Raw genomic sequence first — 18,140 nt, forward strand, 5'->3', positions numbered from 1 at the left:
GGCCCGGAACGGCCTTAACCCCCCTGGGTAACTTCGCAGGCACCGCAGGGCCTTTGGGACGGGGCTGTGTCTAGCGCTGGGTCACCTGGGTACACAGTGCCCGCACACAGCTTTGGGAGGCCTTCTCAGGAGGTACATCCACTTGGCTTCGGTCAAGTTCCCAGCTGTGCGGACTTCCCACAAATAATGCTTTCCATGTGTAGAGATTTTACGGATCACAAAGTGCTTTCCTATCAGTTACCTCCTTTAATTTAAAAAAGAAGTTCAGCTAACAGATCAAGCTAAGGAATGATCCCTTCTCAGAGGGAAGGACGGCCATAGGAAAGGTCTGTTTCACCAAGGACCCTTTAAGGGCCTGCGCCTCGACGACTGCGGGACGAGGGCCTGGGAAAGGGGAGGGAAGGGGAGTGTCTTCTTTCTGCCCCCACCCTCCCGCGGCTGCAGAGCCAAAGCCAGGGGGGGCTGTCTCCTCCTCTTAGCCTGCAGCTGCTGCTCATTCAGCTCACAAGTCCGGGCCGGGGGACTGGGCAGCAGCGGCTCCTCCGGCTCCCGAGACGTGGATCCGCTCAGGGCCACCGCAATGCCAGGAGCGGCCGGGGTCTTCCTGGTCCTGCTGCTCAGCGGGGGCCTCGGGGGCGGCCAGGCGCAGCGCCCGCAGCAGCAGCAGCAGCAGCAGCGCCAGCGGCAGTCCCAGGCACATCAGCAAAGAGGTACAGTCGAGGAAAGGGCTCTAAGATTCCATCCTATGCGGGGCTCGGGGCCCCTCTCTGATCCCTTCTTCCAACAGTCCCGGGACAGGGACCGATTTCTGACTCTGCTCTCGGGTAACTGGGGCTAGAGGCGCTGAGCAGGATGCGAGTACACTTTAAACTCCCTGAGTACATCGTGATGGGTGTGTTGGGGGGATTGCTTACCTCCCCGCAAAGAACATGAAGCCCTTTTCATTGTTCATTCGTTCTGAGAGAACTTGCTATCGCTTTTACATACTGCCAATTGATTTCCGAAATCTTCCAAAGAGGCAAACTTTTAACCGGTTGAAAAATCAAAAGTTTTTTTCCAAATCAGATTCCATCCCTGCAGAGAAATGTTTCCCAAGCTGTGGCTCATCTTGGAACTTTATGGAAGGCAGCTGAGACTTTTTTTTTTTTTTTTTTTTTTAAGGACTTTGCTTCTAACTATTTGAACAGAGTTTGTAAAGTAGTTAACTAAGGGGGCGCCTGGGTGGCTCAGTGGGTTAAAGCCTCTGCCTTCAGCACAGGTCATGATCCCAGGGTCCTGAGATGGAGCCCCGCATCAACGGGCTCTCTGCTCAGCGGGGAGCCTGCTTCCCTGCCTCTCTGCCTGCTTGTGATCTCTGTCAAACAAATAAATAAAATAAAAAAAAAAGTAGTTAATTAAGTGGGTTTTTTTCTTTCATGCCAATGGGACCTCCAGCCTTATCTTTTTCTGACTCATCCTATCTCAGGTATCCTTTTTTTTTTAATAGTGAAATTTCTCCCCTGACTTAAATACAGACAAGACTTCTATGTCATGTTTACTTTAATTAAGACCACAGTGACCAGATACACACTTCAGGGGACTTTGGAAAATGGTTTTATGTAATGTAACTCAAATTACTGTCTTCAGAGTGCTGTAGTGTTTATATGCATATAATTTCTGATGCTCTTGGGAGTCTTTGAAGAGTTATTTTATGATCATGAATTTTGAAAGAAGCACTTGTACAGAGTTTTAAAACATAATTTATAATACATCATTTTAGCAAACATTTTTATGAGTCGGAAAACATGTATTAAAGTAAAAAATATTTAAGGTTTGGTTTCAAATATCAAAATATTTACCCTAAGAGTACAGAGTCCGGAGGTTAGCAGCTTTTGAAAGTTTTGATGAGACTGAATCTGTCAAAGTTTTGAAATACATGTATCCCTCTTTTTAGTAAACTGGAATAAAGTTATGTCTAACCATTCTGATAGTTTTATAATCTAACATTTCTAGCAGTACTATTTTATCTTAAAAGGAGTACAATCTTCTTGCTACAATAATAACTCCATAATTAAAATTCCTAGATTAAAAATGACCGTAAGTTCACTATATAAGTTTTTGCTTCTATTTTTGCTTTTCCTTCTCTGTGAGGTAAAATGGGGTCAGTGTGGCTTAATTAATAGAATTTATGAGAGTGAATTTGAGAATATCTCTGGCTGCTGATTTTTTAAAAATTCTGCTTTAAAATATTAGCTTTGCTTAGTTACATGATATCTTTTAACAATACGTATTACTTTAGTACCGTTAAGCATCTGGGAGTAAAGAGAAGCCAGGATCAAGCCTTCTGTTCACTTGGAGTGGGGCAGAAGCTCAAAGCATGCAGAAGACGGATCAAGTGGGTCACTGAGAAATTTCCTAGCGTGCTGCCCACCCCTCTCATTCTCTCTTCTTCCTCTCCTCATCTCTTTTCTCTTTCCCTCCTCTCATCTCTCTCAGTCTCTCTCTCTCTGTTTTATATGAGATAAAATTAACTCTGATTTCTATGGTCCAGGCACTAGCTAAGGTCAATGCAGAAGGGGAAGTTTATACTGCTGTTCTGTTCAGAGATCACTTGAATGATATATACAATAAGGAATTCTGAGCAAAATAGTTACAACATAGAATCTACTGTAGACTGCTATCTTCTGCATCCTAGAACCTATTAATCTATTATTATAGATCATTTATGATATATTTCAAGATTGGCTCAGGGATAAATGGTTGAAAATTGATAATATTAAAAGTACATATAAGATATGTTTTATAATACCTTAAATTTATATACTGTTTCCTAATTTAAAAATGCCTTAATTTTAATACATTAAAATACATTTAATACATTTAATACATTAGCTTATTTCACCTTCAACTATTATTATTATTGGACAAATTTTAAACTGGAGGCCTGGAGTATTTGTGACTTAAATTCATGCAGCTGATAACTTAATTTTTAACAGCTAAAGACACCTCTAGTGTTGTTTATATGCTAAAGTTCCCTTTTTTATGGTACCAAGATTTCTTTCATTTATTGTGGGGGCCATGTTTTCTTTTTAACGTGGTTCTGTTAAAGCACACTCTCAGTGAAAATCACTGTGTATGAGTATGACTGACCAAGTTTTTGGCTATCACCAACTTTTCTCTTTTTGATTATACTAACGTTGACCCTCTTGGCCAAGCATTGATTGTTTAGAATGAGTTCTTTTTTCCCTTATAGTATGGTGCCATTTTATTAAGAATATCGACAGGGGCGCCTGGGTGGCTCAGTGGGTTAAAGCCTCTGCCTTCAGCTCAGATCATGGTCCCGGGGTCCCGGGGTCCTGGGATCGAGCCCCACATCGAGCCCCGCATTGGGCTCTCTGCTTGGCGGGGAGCCTGCTTCCCTTCCCCTCTCTCTGCTGCCTCTCTGCCTACTTGTGATCTCTGTCTGTCAAATAAATAAATAAAATTAAAAAAAAATATATCGACAAGAAGCAGTCATTCTTAAATGTTGTAATTGAGTTAGAAATTTAACCAGATTTTTTTTGTTTTTAATTTTTTCTTTAAAATCTTGCGTAGCTTCTCTAGCTCAATGAGTTGTGTGAATAGCATTGATACAGTAAAAATGATATTCTAAGGAAATTTTTTAATTAGGTATGATTGACAGAATAAAATGATGTAGTCAAAGTGGTTCTGTGTTTCAGCAAGGCAGTAGATAAAATCTTTTCCTGATATTCTTATGAATAATTTGTGGAAGTGGGAATCTAATGGTAGGTAAATTGCAGCTGATTGGAAGTGGTTTCCGAAGAATATCGCCTAGTGGTTTAAGGTCAATTCGGAAAGCTATCTCTGGGAGTATGATGGAGGTTTCCTTATGTTCATTTGTCCTGGTGTTCTCTTGATGGAAAACATAAAATCCAAGCTTATCAGAACTGCTGGTGGTCCAAAATTGACTCACATGGCTAACTGGTTAATAACAGATTCAGGAATTTTTGGAGGTCTATATAGCCTGGACCACGAACAGAACCTATGCAGAACTGGTTTTGTTAATTTGTATGCAGGCATTAAATAACTTAATTTACCCACTTCTGAAAATGTTTTGTTTCCATTATAAATACAGGGATGAGTACAAAAACAGGAGGAGAAAGGGCAGTCTGAATTACAGCAAGTTCAATTGAGCATATACTGTGACATGGTGACAGAAAAATGAACTCATAAAAAGACTCATAGAAACAGAGCTGTTGTTCTAGAACACATTGGAGTGCTTCATTGACAAACATAGGTCAATTCAGAGGAGGAAGAAGAGAGTAGTTAAGAGTCTGGAAAGATTTCCAGAGGAGGACTATCTCAACTGAAAACTATTCATTTGGAGAAAGACAGACTTAGGAAATCATAAGGGATATCCTGAAATTTGGGGATGGCTGTTTTGTGGAAGAGAGGATAAAATGTTCTTTCTAAATCCTGAACTCAGATCCACAGAAGCATATGACAAAGGGGAAGGTTTGAATTAAATAAAATGAGAAGAAACCTGCTCTTTCTTCTTGTGCCTCCCCGTTCTGAGCTGTTCAGAAATTACTGGGTCGTGTTGGAGCACCTAACTTCTAGAAATGTTCATGTGTGATCAGAGGTGCAACTGGTCAGGGATGAGTTAGGATGAAATGCCTTTACAAGAGACACAGTTAAAACTCATCAAGTAAGTCTCCAGTACTTCCTTAAGCCCCAAATTCTAGTATTGCAGTCTATTGTTTTTGAAGTGCATACTTGCATTTGAACTTCTGAATTCTTAAAGATGTCAAGAAAATATGAAACATATATGAATGTGTTTTTAGATGCCTTCTGGGATTTAAAATAAAAACATGTTTGAGATGATCCTCACTCATTTTTGGCAAGAACACTTAAAATTTTCATATGGAATTTTTACATCACATCAATTGCCTGGTTCTGAAACCTCCTGTGCTATAAAATATGAGAATACTTCATGAATTACTTGAGACTTATAACCATAAACCTGGAATTAATTTTTTTTATCACTTTTGCTACATATGTAAGTTTTGTACATAGGTTGGCTTGGTCACTACAGACTGGCCTAATAGTTTAGTAAAAATGGTTCATAATGGAAAAAATGTAGGGTTGAGAATAAGAACATACTCAACATTAACAATTATAGATGTGGTAGAAGTTTTTAAAAGATATAAATTTTATATTATATATTTTATCTCACATATCAGTGTATCCAAATTGCTGATTGGTCTTATTCCTAAAAGTTTTCTATCCTAGGCTTTCATGCAAAGTAATGAACCAAATCTCCATCAAGAATTGCTAGGGCTGGGGCGCCTGGGTGGCTCAGTGGTTTAAGCCGCTGCCTTCCGCTCAGGTCATGATCCCAGGTCCTGGGTTTGAGCCCCACATCGGGCTTTCTGCTCAGCAGGGAGCCTGCTTCCTCCTCTCTCTCTGCCTGCCTCTCTGCTTACTTGTGATTTCTCTCTGTCAAATAAATAAATAAAATCTTTAAAAAAAAAAAAAGAATTGCTAGGGCTTATGAAAAAAACTGCACATGCTTTGCCAATTTGTTCCTAATTCATTCTGAAATATGGGATAACTATCTCCTATACTTTAGTAACCACAGTTTTACCAATAATAACCAAAGAGTTTATAGCTTTTTGGGATATACCAACTATGACTCTGTAAAAAAAGCACGAGTCTATATATTTATGGCAGAGACTTAGTTAAATTGGAAGAAGAATTTCTGAAGTAGTAGGATTTAGAGTTTTTATACCATTCAATTATATTACAATAGTGATGTCTCAAAAAAGTTTACTTTTTGGTAGATTTCACATATTTGTATTTTCTTAGTCCCCATTTATTTAAAGCAGATCATTGTCCCTATTTTTCTGTTCATACATTTAATAAATTCTGATTATTAATTGACAAAGACTGTTGTGATAGACTTTTCAACTTGGACTTGGAGACCAGATTGTTCCTCCTCTTAATCCAAAAACTCCTTTTTAAATGATAAAAAAAAAATCACTGAAACTTTGAGATTTCACATCTTTCATAATCTGCTTTAGAATTATGGGGCCTGAATTCTTTGCAATTCTGCAAAGAAAAATTGGCAGAATAGGAACAGTTAATCTTGACCTAACCCATGCAGAGCAAGATGAGTGGGGTGGCTAGCTATCTGAATTAGACAGTGCAAATGCATGCTTGATTTCAGTCAGCATAACTATTTAGTAGGATTCTACTGTGTGGGTGTAGTATGGCTGGAAGTTTCCAAGCAGGGTAATAATAATAATAATAATAATAACAACAGTAAATAATAACTCCAGGTCACCTGTACAGGTTGCAGTAGGTTCTTTTTTAGCAGCTGGAGATTAGGAAGAAGGTCAGGAAGAAAGTGTTGTCACTGATCAGACAAATTGTTTAGGCTTCCAATGTACAACATTGGGGTTTAGGAGCACGAATTTGAATTGGGTAAGTAGGTAGGAACTTAGGCAGAAGTCCAGTTGTGGGGATTGAGAAAACAAAGTAAAGGTTAGAGAAAGACAAAATCAGAGTGTCACATGGTTCTTAAGACTCATGCTGGGCTCCTTGTATACTATACAAGTCAGACAGAAAGAGGATGAGTTCTTCACTGTACCAATTGCTAAGATGGAGTTCAAAGCCAGAATTTGTGCAGGAAGTTGGTGGGCATGGGACTATGTATAATGGAATATGGTTAATGAATGACTGTGTTCAGTAAGTAAAACAGAAAAAAGATCCCTGCTTTTCTGGAGTTTATATTCTAGTTGGGGTGGAGATGGAGACAGAAATATGATGAATATAGAGTGAATAAGTAATATATGAATACCTATATTTTTAGAATGTAGTGAGTGATGCACAAACACATATACCAGGGTAAGAAGGGTTGGGGGTCTAGGAATAGAGAGAGATTGGTTGCTATTTTAAATAGAGTGATAAGGGTTGACCTCCTTGAGAAGGTCACATCTGAGCAAACCCTTGAAGGTGAAGTGGGAGTGATTCATACAGACACCAGGTGAAAGAGCTAGCGCCCTTAGTGCAGGGAGCAGGTTTATAAAGGTCTACAGGTGAGCCCAATGCAAAGGGTCAGGGAAACACTGGGGAGCTGGATCATTGTAAAGAATTTGCCTTTTAGTCTGAGGGAGATGGATGGAATTGGAGAGTTTTGAGCAGAGTTAAATGAATGAATGAAATAATAGCTAATATTTCTTTTCCCAGAGAGGCTTTAATCCACTGCACTAGACCAATAATCCAAATGTAGTATCAATTGAGATCCATTTCCTCCCCCATACATCTCATTCTTAGAGTATAGCTTAGTGACTCCATTCGAGAGTATTATACCTCAGCAGTCTATCACTGGGAAACACAGAAGTGTTTTGTAAATTTTTCTTTTTTCTTTTTTTCCTTTTGACATCTCCATCCTGTTATGATTAAAAGAATTTCAGTATCAGGTGCCTGCATGGCCTAGTCAGTTAAGTGTCTGACTCTTGGTTTTGGCTGTGGGCATGATCTTGGGGTTGTGAGATTGAGCCCCTCAATTCCCCCCCATCAAGCCCTGCAGAGTCTGCTTGAGGTTCTGTTGGGTCCGTTATCAAAGGAACGAGACTGAGACAAAGCTACACAAAGCCTTATTCTATGCCAAGCATTAGAAGTTAGACGGACCGGCCAGGGAAATGAGGCTGAGACAAAGTGAAAGTTATGTAAAGCTTTTTTCTATGCCAAACATTAGAAGTCAGACTGACCGGCCAGGGCCGCCTCTGAAGAGAGCGACACCCCTTGGTCTTACAGGCTAGTTTTTATAGGGCACAATCGCAGGCATCTACATATGTGGCTTTGGCTGATTGGATGTCTCCTACCTGTGTGTTTTAGTAATGGTTTAGTAACTGTTGAGGTGTTTATTAAACAACAAAATGGCCTTGTTTTAGTTATGTGTTTTAGTAATAGTTACCTGGAACCGGTATAAACAAAATGGCCTTGTTTTAGGTGTGTGTTTTAGTAACAGTTACCTGGAACTGATATCAATAACTGTTGAGGCATTTATTAAACAACAAAATGTCTACGTAGGCAACACAGAGTCACTATGGCTAAGTAGGTCCAGGCAGGCCCTAGGGAGTTAACATGTTTAACGTGGAATCGACCCCAACAGTTCTGTCTGTCCCTCTTCCCCCACCTCATGCACATGTGTTTTCTCTCTCTCTCTCTCACACATATTAAAAACCAAACCAAAAAAAACAACTAATTTTAGTACCTTAAAACAACTGAAGTATAGGGAACTTCTACATATTCCTTCATTTGCCCAGTGTTCTTAGAAATATGCCATTTCTTTCTTTCCTTTCTTTTTTTTTTTTTAAGATTTTTATTTATTTGAGAGAGAAAGAGAGCATGAGCGGGGGTTGGGACAGAGGGAGAGGGAGAAGCAGGCTCTCACTGAGGCCCACTGTGGGACTTAATCCCAGAACCCTGGGATCATGACCTGAGCCAAAGGCAGACACTTAAATGACTAAGCCTCCCAGGTGTCCCTAGGTCATAGATTTCTTAGAGTAATTTTAACTAATGTGGATGTTAAAAACAAAAATATGTATATCTTGGAGTTCTCTTTTATTCTTTTCAGTATCAGAGCTAAAGTTTAGATACTATTTTTTTTAAATTTCCTTTCAGTGTAACAGAATTCATTGTTTTTTTTCCCTTTTTTTAAGTTTTTATTTTTAATTTTTTATTTCTTTTCAGCGTAACATTATTCATTGTTTTTGCACCACACCCAGTGCTCCGTGCAATCCGTGCCCTCCCTAATACCCACCACCTGGCTTACCCAACCTCCCACCCCCTGCCCCTTCAAAAGCCACAGGTTGTTTTTCAGAGTCCATAGTCTGTCATGGTTCATCTCCCCTTCCAATTTCCCTCAACTCCCTTCTTCTCTCCATCTTCCTATGTCCTCCATGTTATTTGTTATGCTCCACAAATAAGTGAAACCATATGATAATTGACTCTCTCTGCTTGACTTATTTCACTCAGCATAATCTCTTCCAGTCCTGTCCATGTTGATACAAAAGTTGGGTATTCATCCTTTCTGATGTATATCCATAGCGTATATGGACCACATCTTCCTTATCCATTCGTCCGTTGAAGGGCATCTTGGTTCTTTCCACAGTTTGGCGACTGTGGCCATTGCTGCTATAAACATTGGGGTATGACCCAATGATGTACTGATCTAATGACTTCTTTTATAAAATGAACTTTGAAATGTTACCTATTTTTACAATCAGAAACTTATTCTATGTTCTGTTTCAATTTTTATAACTTATTTAAGGATTGCTATAAGTCTTGCAGTAACCTTTGGAGTAAAGTATTACAATTTTGGCCTGACTACATTCTTTTAGTTAGAACAAGAGTTAGGTGGAGAAAATTGCATAGCTTCTCTCTCTCTTTTCTTCCCTCTCTTCCTCCCTTCCTCTTTTAATATCCTGCTTGTGAATAAAATGCGGTTTTCAAAGAGATAATTCTAACAAATACAACTTTTAAGAAGATATGGAACACAAAACTTCACTTAAATCTTACCAAAAGCCAGATAATCACAATCTCATTATAGCTTTGAGGCATAACCTAAATTTACATGGTGAGTTAAAGCTAGACATTTGCTTGTCAAAGATCTATAATATGGGTAATAAAACAGTGTTTTTTCTAGTCATTTTGAATGTGGATTTTAACATGGAAATCTGATGCTATTTGGTTTTTATTCAGACATGTGACTTTTAGAAAAAGATCATATAGTGTGTTAGAGGTTATTATTCATACCACTGGCTTTCTGTGACAGTCATAATCTAGTTCAAATGACAAGTTAATCTACGCAAATAAAGAATGACTGAGACCTGAGGAACTATTTAGTGCCTGGCACTTAGGAAAGGCACTTTGCGTAATGTTAACAAAGGCTTTCCATGTAAGGTCCTCTTAGTTGACCAACAAGCTGTGCTTCTCTGCAAGGCTCTTTTATACAACAGCAGCTTGAGCACCAGATGCTTTAGATTGTTCAATAGTATCTAGCTCGTGGGCATTAATACATGTATTTACGTAGTAGAGTTGTCTAGTAGGTTAATATAATTATCTTCATTTTATAGAAGGAAAATAGATGCCTTGCAACTTGTCAAGGAAAAACACAAAGTCTGGTGCAAGCTTTCGAATTAGAAATTGGGATGGGATGCCTGGCTCACTTAGTTGGAAGTGTACAATGCTTGATCTCGGGTTGTGGGCTTGAGGCCCAGGTTGGGTGCAGAGATTACTTGAATATATTTAAAAAACAAGAAACTAGTTATGTTTCTGCTCCCAATTTTTTGGATCCTACATTGTCATCTCTTTTAGACTTTTAGCTACTTCCTTATCTTTTATAAAACACCTTGAAATAATCATATCTCCATTTCTTTTTTTTTTTAAATATTTTTATTTGACAGAGAGAGATCACAAGTAGACGGAGAGGCAGGCAGAGAGAGAGAGGGAAGCAGGCTTCTTGCTGAGCAGAGAGCCCGATGTGGGACTCGATCCCAGGACCCTGAGATCATGACCTGAGCCGAAGGCAGCGGCTTAACCCACTGAGCCACCCAGGCGCCCCATATCTCCATTTCTGAGTTCAGTTAGTCTAATTAGAAAACAGAGTCACTGAGTATTGTGAAAAAACAAGCAGAGTGTTGTCTTTAATGGTCTTTTTCATTTAGATGCACACAAAACTATGCAGAAACGCACCCACAATGCTTAAAATTTTGCATAAATATAAAAATATTTGTCAAATTTTAGTCTTTAAATTCTTAGAATTTGGATTATTGGACACTGGACTACAAGAAAGTATTAACTGATTATGGCTTTCCTGAAGTCACCTTATATACATAATGTCAGCGGGCTAGAAACATAATGATATTTATTATAAAATAAATGCTTTAAAAAAGGTCTATGTGGGGGCGCCTCGGTGGGTCAGTGGGTTAAAGCCTCTGCCTTCGGTTCAGGTCATGATCTCAGGGTCCTGGGATCGAGCCCCGAATCGGGCTCTCTGCTCGGCAGGGAGCCTGCTTCCCTTCCTTTCTCTCTGCCTGCCTCTCTGCCTACTTGGGATCTCTATCTGTCAAATAAAATAAATAAAATCTTTAAAAAAAAAAAAAGGTCTGTGTGTGTGTGTATTTATATTTCAGTGAATGAAATGAACATGAACCAAACATATATACCTGACTCAGAGAAGAATTAATATCAAAATTCCTTTTGAAAGAAAGTAGAGCACTGGCATTTCTGTAAAAAGATCTAAAGAGTTCAGTCTGAAATTGAACTTCTCTGTTAGAAAATTTTGCAAACTTCCTACAATGTACGTGTATGTATGGCAACAATGAGTGTATATGTATGTACCATTTACAGTTTAGAACTCACAGTACCTAGTTAATGTATTTAGTATATTTATATTAGTATATTTAATATACAAAGATATTTAGCCATTTGTTATGTTTTCTTAAATCAGATTTTCAGTTTCATAAAAAAACTAGAATAAAGGAATCTAAGAATTAAATTTGCAGAGAAGTCTAGTTGTCTTTGATAAAAGATTATGAACTACAGAATAAATTATCAATGGGATCATTATATTTTTTTAGTCCAGTAGCTGTACCATTGAAACTCTAAGGTGTACTACATTTTAAGTTGCTTGCAACATATAAAGTTCTATTCTAAAGGGGAAATAAGGTTAGTAGAGTTTGCCACATTGAATATATTTTTTCTAAAGCCTATATAGCTACCTCAATTTTCTGGCTTATTGCCTGCTATGCCTTTTTCAATTACCGAATAAGGCTGAGAGTATGAAACAGAACATGAAGTAGAACAATTGTCAGTTCAGGGAGCTACTTTATCTCATTGGTTTGGTGTGAGGAGTATATAAAACAATGAATATAAAACATGGAGCATCTATTAGGGCCTCAAAAACGTGAGTTTCCAAAATGCTTCAAGAAAACTGAATTAAGTTTAAAAACTGTCTTGGTGTCAAGAAATTCTGTCTTAAAGCAGCACTTTTCCTCCAACTCTGTGGTATACCAAACTCAGCTGAGGCTGTATGTGAAGGTATTTGCTTATATACTGGAAGACACAAATGTATGAATTCAGTTTTAATTGGAATTTCTGTTGTAGTGTTTTGCCAGTCTGAACTTTATAGCTTAGCATGCAGAAACTACCTATTAAGGGGCACCTGGGTGGCTCAGTGGGTTAAGCCTCTGCCTTCAGCTCAGGTCATGATCTCAGGGTCCTGGGATCGAGCCCCACATAGGGCTCTCTGCTCAGCGGGGGGCCTGCTTCCTCTTCTCTCTGCCTGCCTCTCTGCCTACTTGTGATCTCTGTCTCTCAAATGAATAAAATCTTAAAAAAAAAAAAAAAGAAAAGACACTACCTATCAAGATATACCTCTTTATAACTTTAATTGTCATATGCATTCCTCTGCTTTGGAGAGAACTTTGAATAGTAGAAAAAGTATCTTTGGGAGATGGCAAGAATGGGATTCATAGTCATGTTACTCCTCTTTTATTGAGATCAAAAACCCAAGTCGATGGAGTTTAAATTTCCAATTAAGGTAGAATTAAATTAGATAATACATGTAAAAATAGTTGGCAGCTAACCAGTAAATATTAGGTCTTCTTTTTCTTTATTGCTTGATCATAAAGCTCAAAAATGATATTTGCAGTACATATGACAGCACTTTTGGTTAAGAGGAGTAAAACATTCTAGAAGCTTTTTTGAGTAGACCCTAAAAGACTATAGATAGCAAGCTATGTCATTGAAGAGAGATAGAAGAATTCTACCAAGGTCACACAACAAATCAGAAACAGAGATAGGAAGAAACACAAGGTCCTATATTTAGCTAATAGTTATGTTGGTAGCTCAATGTGAGAAGTGATTTAGACATGTAACAGGATAGAAATTTTAGCAATACTTTGTGGCTATTTATATTTTAAATATGATATAATTAACATTTTTTTCCTAGGAATCTCTCATTTTTGGACATGCATTTATTAGGGTTTGATAAACTATTTTTTAGAGAAGGGTTTTAATATGTAATAGGTAAGAAAATTGTATGGTCCATAGTAAGTGCTCTATAAAGATTAGTTATTATTTTCAGCAGATGAAATAGTGTCGTCACTGACATCTGCCTGAGTAGAGAGGATGATTCAGTATCTTTGACACACAATGAAAGTTAATGTTGGGATGGTCTTCAATGGAAACTGTAATTGAGTTATAGAAAATCTCTCAAAATAGACCCTCTTTATTTGGACTCTTTCTGTTCACTAAGGTAAAAAAAAATAGTCTTGGAACATATTATTTAATACCAATCTAGATTGGGAAAATTTTTAATGTGTCTTCCTGCGCATTAAATCTAATGGTGAAATTCTAAGAAACCAAAGCCAAAACCAAAAACGACCTCAGGAAATCGCATAACTGCAACAGATCTCTAGGGAGACCTGCTTTTTTAGACTTGTTAATGTCAGATTTTGAAAAAGCTTCAGACAAAAACATTTCTTATAGGCCATTTGGCTCTTCAAAAAGTTTCAGTCATGCTTAACATGTAATACAACCATCCGGTTTTTCAATCTGGCACATTAGAAAAATCACTGGATTTCCAACTAGAACTCTAGGATACAAGTTTTGCATCCAGCTCTTCAGAAAGATGTCACCTTAAAGAGCAGATAAGTCTTCTAACTATTCTGAAGTTCAATTCTCCATCCAAAAAAATATGTATAACGTTCAAATATATCTCATGGAGATGTTATGAGTTAATTAAAATGTACAATACAAATAACATTATTAATAATACTGTTCATTATTAGAGTAAATTATAGGTTTGGCCGAAGACACTGATGATTCGTGAAGTTCTGCTTCACCCCCTTCCTTTGATTCTTTTTCCTCTTCCTAGTGGCTCTTAACTGTATTTAGTTCTTCTGTATTGAGAATCATGACACATTTTCCTCCTTTCCTTTTTTTTTTTTTTTTTTGTTATATACCTCCCAGTAACAGAAAAAGTTAATTCATATGGAAGGGAAATATTTTAAAATGCATATCCTATCTTTATTGATTTTGCACATAAATATACTTTATATGCAGACAATAATACATTTAAAAATTCACCGGAGCACCTGGGTGGCTCAGTCAGTTAAGGATCTGCCTTCAGCTCAGGTTATGATCCGGCGTCCTGGAATGGAGGCTGCACTGGGCTCCCTGCTCAGCTGGGAGCCTGCTTCTCCCTCTGGCTCTCCTCATGCTCATAATTTCTCTCTCTTGCATGCACTGTCTTTCTCAAATAAATAAATAAAATCTTAAAAAAATTCAAAATGCATTTTCATTCTTGTACAAGATATTTTTTGTCAGGTTTCAAAAACTAATTTTATTCAAGGGTTCCTGGCTCTATGCTACCTAAGATAAGCTGAGAAAGTGATGCTGTCCTACAGTTCATTATCCATTTAGGGTTTGAAAGCTTTAGCTATAATTTTGGACAAAACATTGCCCTTTGAGATCATTTTCCATATCCTAGGAGATCCATGATTTTTTTTTTAACCCATGACTATGTTTGGGTTATTCCAAATATAAGTCCATGAATTAAGTTAAATTTGGTTCAAGTATATAATGAACTTAGCCTGTTTATGATTTTCATTTATGTACTAAGTTGAAAGACCACTCATATTCAGACAAACTTCACGAACTATTGCTATTGCAGAAAGCTAGGAGGGCATTTAACTAGTTAGTTTCTCTTTTATGATTTTAAGCTCTTTAATAATTAGAAATTAATAACATTAAGTTACACACTGATAGGACTATTTGTCTTTAATTTTAAGTATTGCTTTATCCCTAGTCTCCAGTCTGGCATATGGTGGGCATTTAATTAAATAATTGTAAAATGAATGAAGAAGCCACTCTTTGGTTAGACCCAAAGGGTACCTTTTTAAAAATTTCACAGGTACTATTTTTCTTAATGCTTTTATATCTTAGTATTTTTATAAGTTATAATTTTCCATAAATACTGAAACACAGTGGCACAGATACAGGGTATTGTTGCCAATGACACTTAAGTGACAAATATAATATCTTAGAAGTATTTTAGAATACTTTATCTTGCTTTTAAGATATACTTGTTCCCCTAAGGGTATTCCAGGAAGAGCTGAGCAATTTTTGAGCTTTGGTTGAAGAATGAATATTTCTAGCTTAGAAGTTTTCTGATGTGAGAACCTTTTGGACAAGACTTATAATGGATAAGATTAAGATATAAGTTCTACTTCAACAAATGGTATTTGGAAAAACTGGTCAGCTATATACAAAAGAATGAAATTGGATGACTTTCTTAATACCCTACACAGAAATAAGCTTAGAGTGGATTAAAGATCTAAATGTGAGACCTGGGGGCGCCTGGGTGGCTCAGTGGGTTAAGCCGCTGCCTTCGGCTCAGGTCATGATCTCAGGGTCCTGGGATCAAGTCCCGCGTCGGGCTCTCTGCTCAGCAGGGAGCCTGCTTCCCTCTCTCTCTCTGCCTGCCTCTCTGTCTACTTGTGATCTCTCTCTGTCAAATAAATAAATAAAATCTTAAAAAAAAATAAAAAAAATAAATGTGAGACCTGAAACCATAAAAATCCTAGAAGAGAACACAGACAGTAATTTCTTCAAGATCGACTATAGTAACATTTTTCTAGATTTGAGTCCTGAGGCAAGGAAAATGAAGGCAAAAAAAAAAAAAAAAACAACTATTGGGAGTCCATCAAAATAAAAAGCTTCTGTGCAGTGAAGGAAACAATCAAGGAAACTAAAAGGCAACCTACTGAATGAGAGGAGATATTTTCAAATGACTTATCCAATAAAGGGTTAGTATTCAAAATATATAAAGAACTTACAGAACTCAATGTCCCCAAACCAAATAATCCTGTTTGAGAATGGGCAGATGACATGAACAGACATTTCTCCAAAGAAGAGATACAGATGGTCAGCAGACACATGAGAAGGTGTTCAACATCACTTATCAGGGAAATGCAAATCAAAACTATGATGAGATATCCCCTCATACCTACCAGAATGGCTAAAATAAAAAACACAAGAAACAAAAAGCATTGGAGAGGATGAGGAGAAAAAGGAACCCTCTTGTGCTATGGTAGGAATGCAAACTGGTACAGCCACTAAGCAAAAACAGTATGGAGGTCCCTCAGAAAGTTAAAAATAGAACTACCCTATGCTCTAGTAATTGCATTGCTGGGTATTTACTACCAAAAAAACCCCACTAATGTAAAGGGTACATGTACCCTATGTACATGTATGAGAAAGAAAAAGAGGCAAACCAAGAAGCACTCTTAGGTATAGAGAATAAACTGGTGGTTACCAGAAGGGAGGTGGGAGGGGGATAGGTGAAATAGGTGATGGGTATTACATATTAAATATATCATAAGGAGTGTACTTGTGATGAGCACTGGGCAATGTATGGAATTGTTAAAACACTATATAGCACACCTGAAACTAATATAACACTGTATGTTAACCATATTAGAATTAAAATAATACCTTAATAAAATAAAAAAAATTGTTTCCTAAAAATGATGTAAGTTCTAGGGATAGGATAGAGAACACTCACACAGGGAGGCTTGATTAACATGTTTCCATTTTTCTCTCTCTCCTTTTAGCTAACACTGCAGTCCTTTATATTTTAGGGGGGGAAAAAAGCTTTTGAAAAATTATTCACTAGGCCTCCACAATATGTCAAATAATGTATGTGCTGTGCCCTTAAATGTGATTTCTTTTTTGGAGTTATTAAAAGTCAAAATGGTGACATACTTAGAATTAATAAAAGAGATTTGTAATCCAAGAAAATTGTCAGCCCGTATTCTTATTTTAGGAATGGAACTCTAAGGCCAGGTGGAGCTGATTTTGCTTCTTATTACCTTATCCTTATTGTATAGGACAGAGACTGACATGTAGAGTGATCACAGTAAGAATCAATGATGGACAGAAAGGATGAATACTCATCTTTTGTATCAGCATGGATGGACTGGAGGAGATTATGCTGAGTGAAATAAGTCCAGCAGAGAAAGTCAATTATCATATGGTTTCACTTACTTGTGGAGCATAAGGAATAGCATGGAGGACATTGGGAGAAGGAAAGGAAAAGTGAATTGGGGGAATTAGGGGAGAGGAAGCGTGAGAGACTGTGAATTCTGAGAAACAAACTGAGGATTTTAGAAGGGAGGAGAGTGGGGGCATGGGTGAGCCTAGTGGTGGGTATTGGAATACTGGGTATGGTGCATAAACAATGAATCTTGGAACACTGAAAAAAGTAAAATAAAAAAGAATCGATGGAATAACAGAAGAGCTAACTTTCAGGAGGGAACACATACTGATAGGTATTGGGAAAAAATGGAGATAGTTAAGATATGATGCTATCAAAAGTAGGCAGTTAAAATTTCTACTCAAGATAGAATTTACTAAGACATGGAAGAAAGGTGTAAGATCATGGAATGCTAAAACATAGTGTTCCAATTAAATGGTTAAATGTAAGTGATGCTTCCAGAAGTTTACCTCCTATCATTTTAAATATATCATAAAAACTAATATTCAAGGCTTCCCACCTGTTTCTTTTACAACTCCTCTGTATTTTCCAGGCTCATTGCTTGGAAAGAATTATCTCTACTTTTTCTAGATTAGTCCATCTTTTGTGAGAAAGATAATTATCTCCCACTGTGCCTTTACTAAGCTTTTTGAGCTATCAAGAAAACTTCCTTTTTCCTTAGCACATCCTAGGTTTGAGTGCCCTATCTCTTCTTTTTCTACTTTTAAAATAGAGTTAACAGTTCATTTCTTCTAGGTCCTCACCGGTGAATTCACTATGTCTGATCATTTCTGTTATTATAACCTCCCAGATCATTATGTATAGTATAAAAAGTTATATCATTTACTTGATTTCTCATTTTTCTTATGTGTTTATGTGCTGATAGTATGGGACAGGTGGAATTTGTGTTTAAATCGTATGTTTTCTTCTTTTTTAACACCTATTGCAGCACCTTGGGATTGAATTCTGTGTGAACTCACTAGGCCACAGCAACATTTTCTTTTTCTTTTTTTTTTTTTTTTTCACAGCAACATTTTCAATTGAGAAT

General features: G+C 37.3%; 1 protein-coding gene across 1 annotated transcript in view; it reads left to right on the forward strand.

Moving 5' to 3' along the window:
* Window positions 1-465: 465 nt before the first annotated feature.
* Window positions 466-18,140, forward strand: part of LAMA2 (laminin subunit alpha 2) — a 672,905-nt gene continuing 655,230 nt past the window's right edge. Inside the window, 1 exon segment of the mRNA XM_047732179.1 lies at window positions 466-710. Coding sequence (XP_047588135.1) covers window positions 581-710 — 130 coding nt within the window. The 5' untranslated portion in view covers window positions 466-580.

The sequence above is a fragment of the Lutra lutra genome, chromosome 6 (genome assembly GCF_902655055.1).
Source record: "Lutra lutra chromosome 6, mLutLut1.2, whole genome shotgun sequence".
In the NCBI taxonomy this organism is placed as follows: domain Eukaryota; kingdom Metazoa; phylum Chordata; class Mammalia; order Carnivora; family Mustelidae; genus Lutra; species Lutra lutra.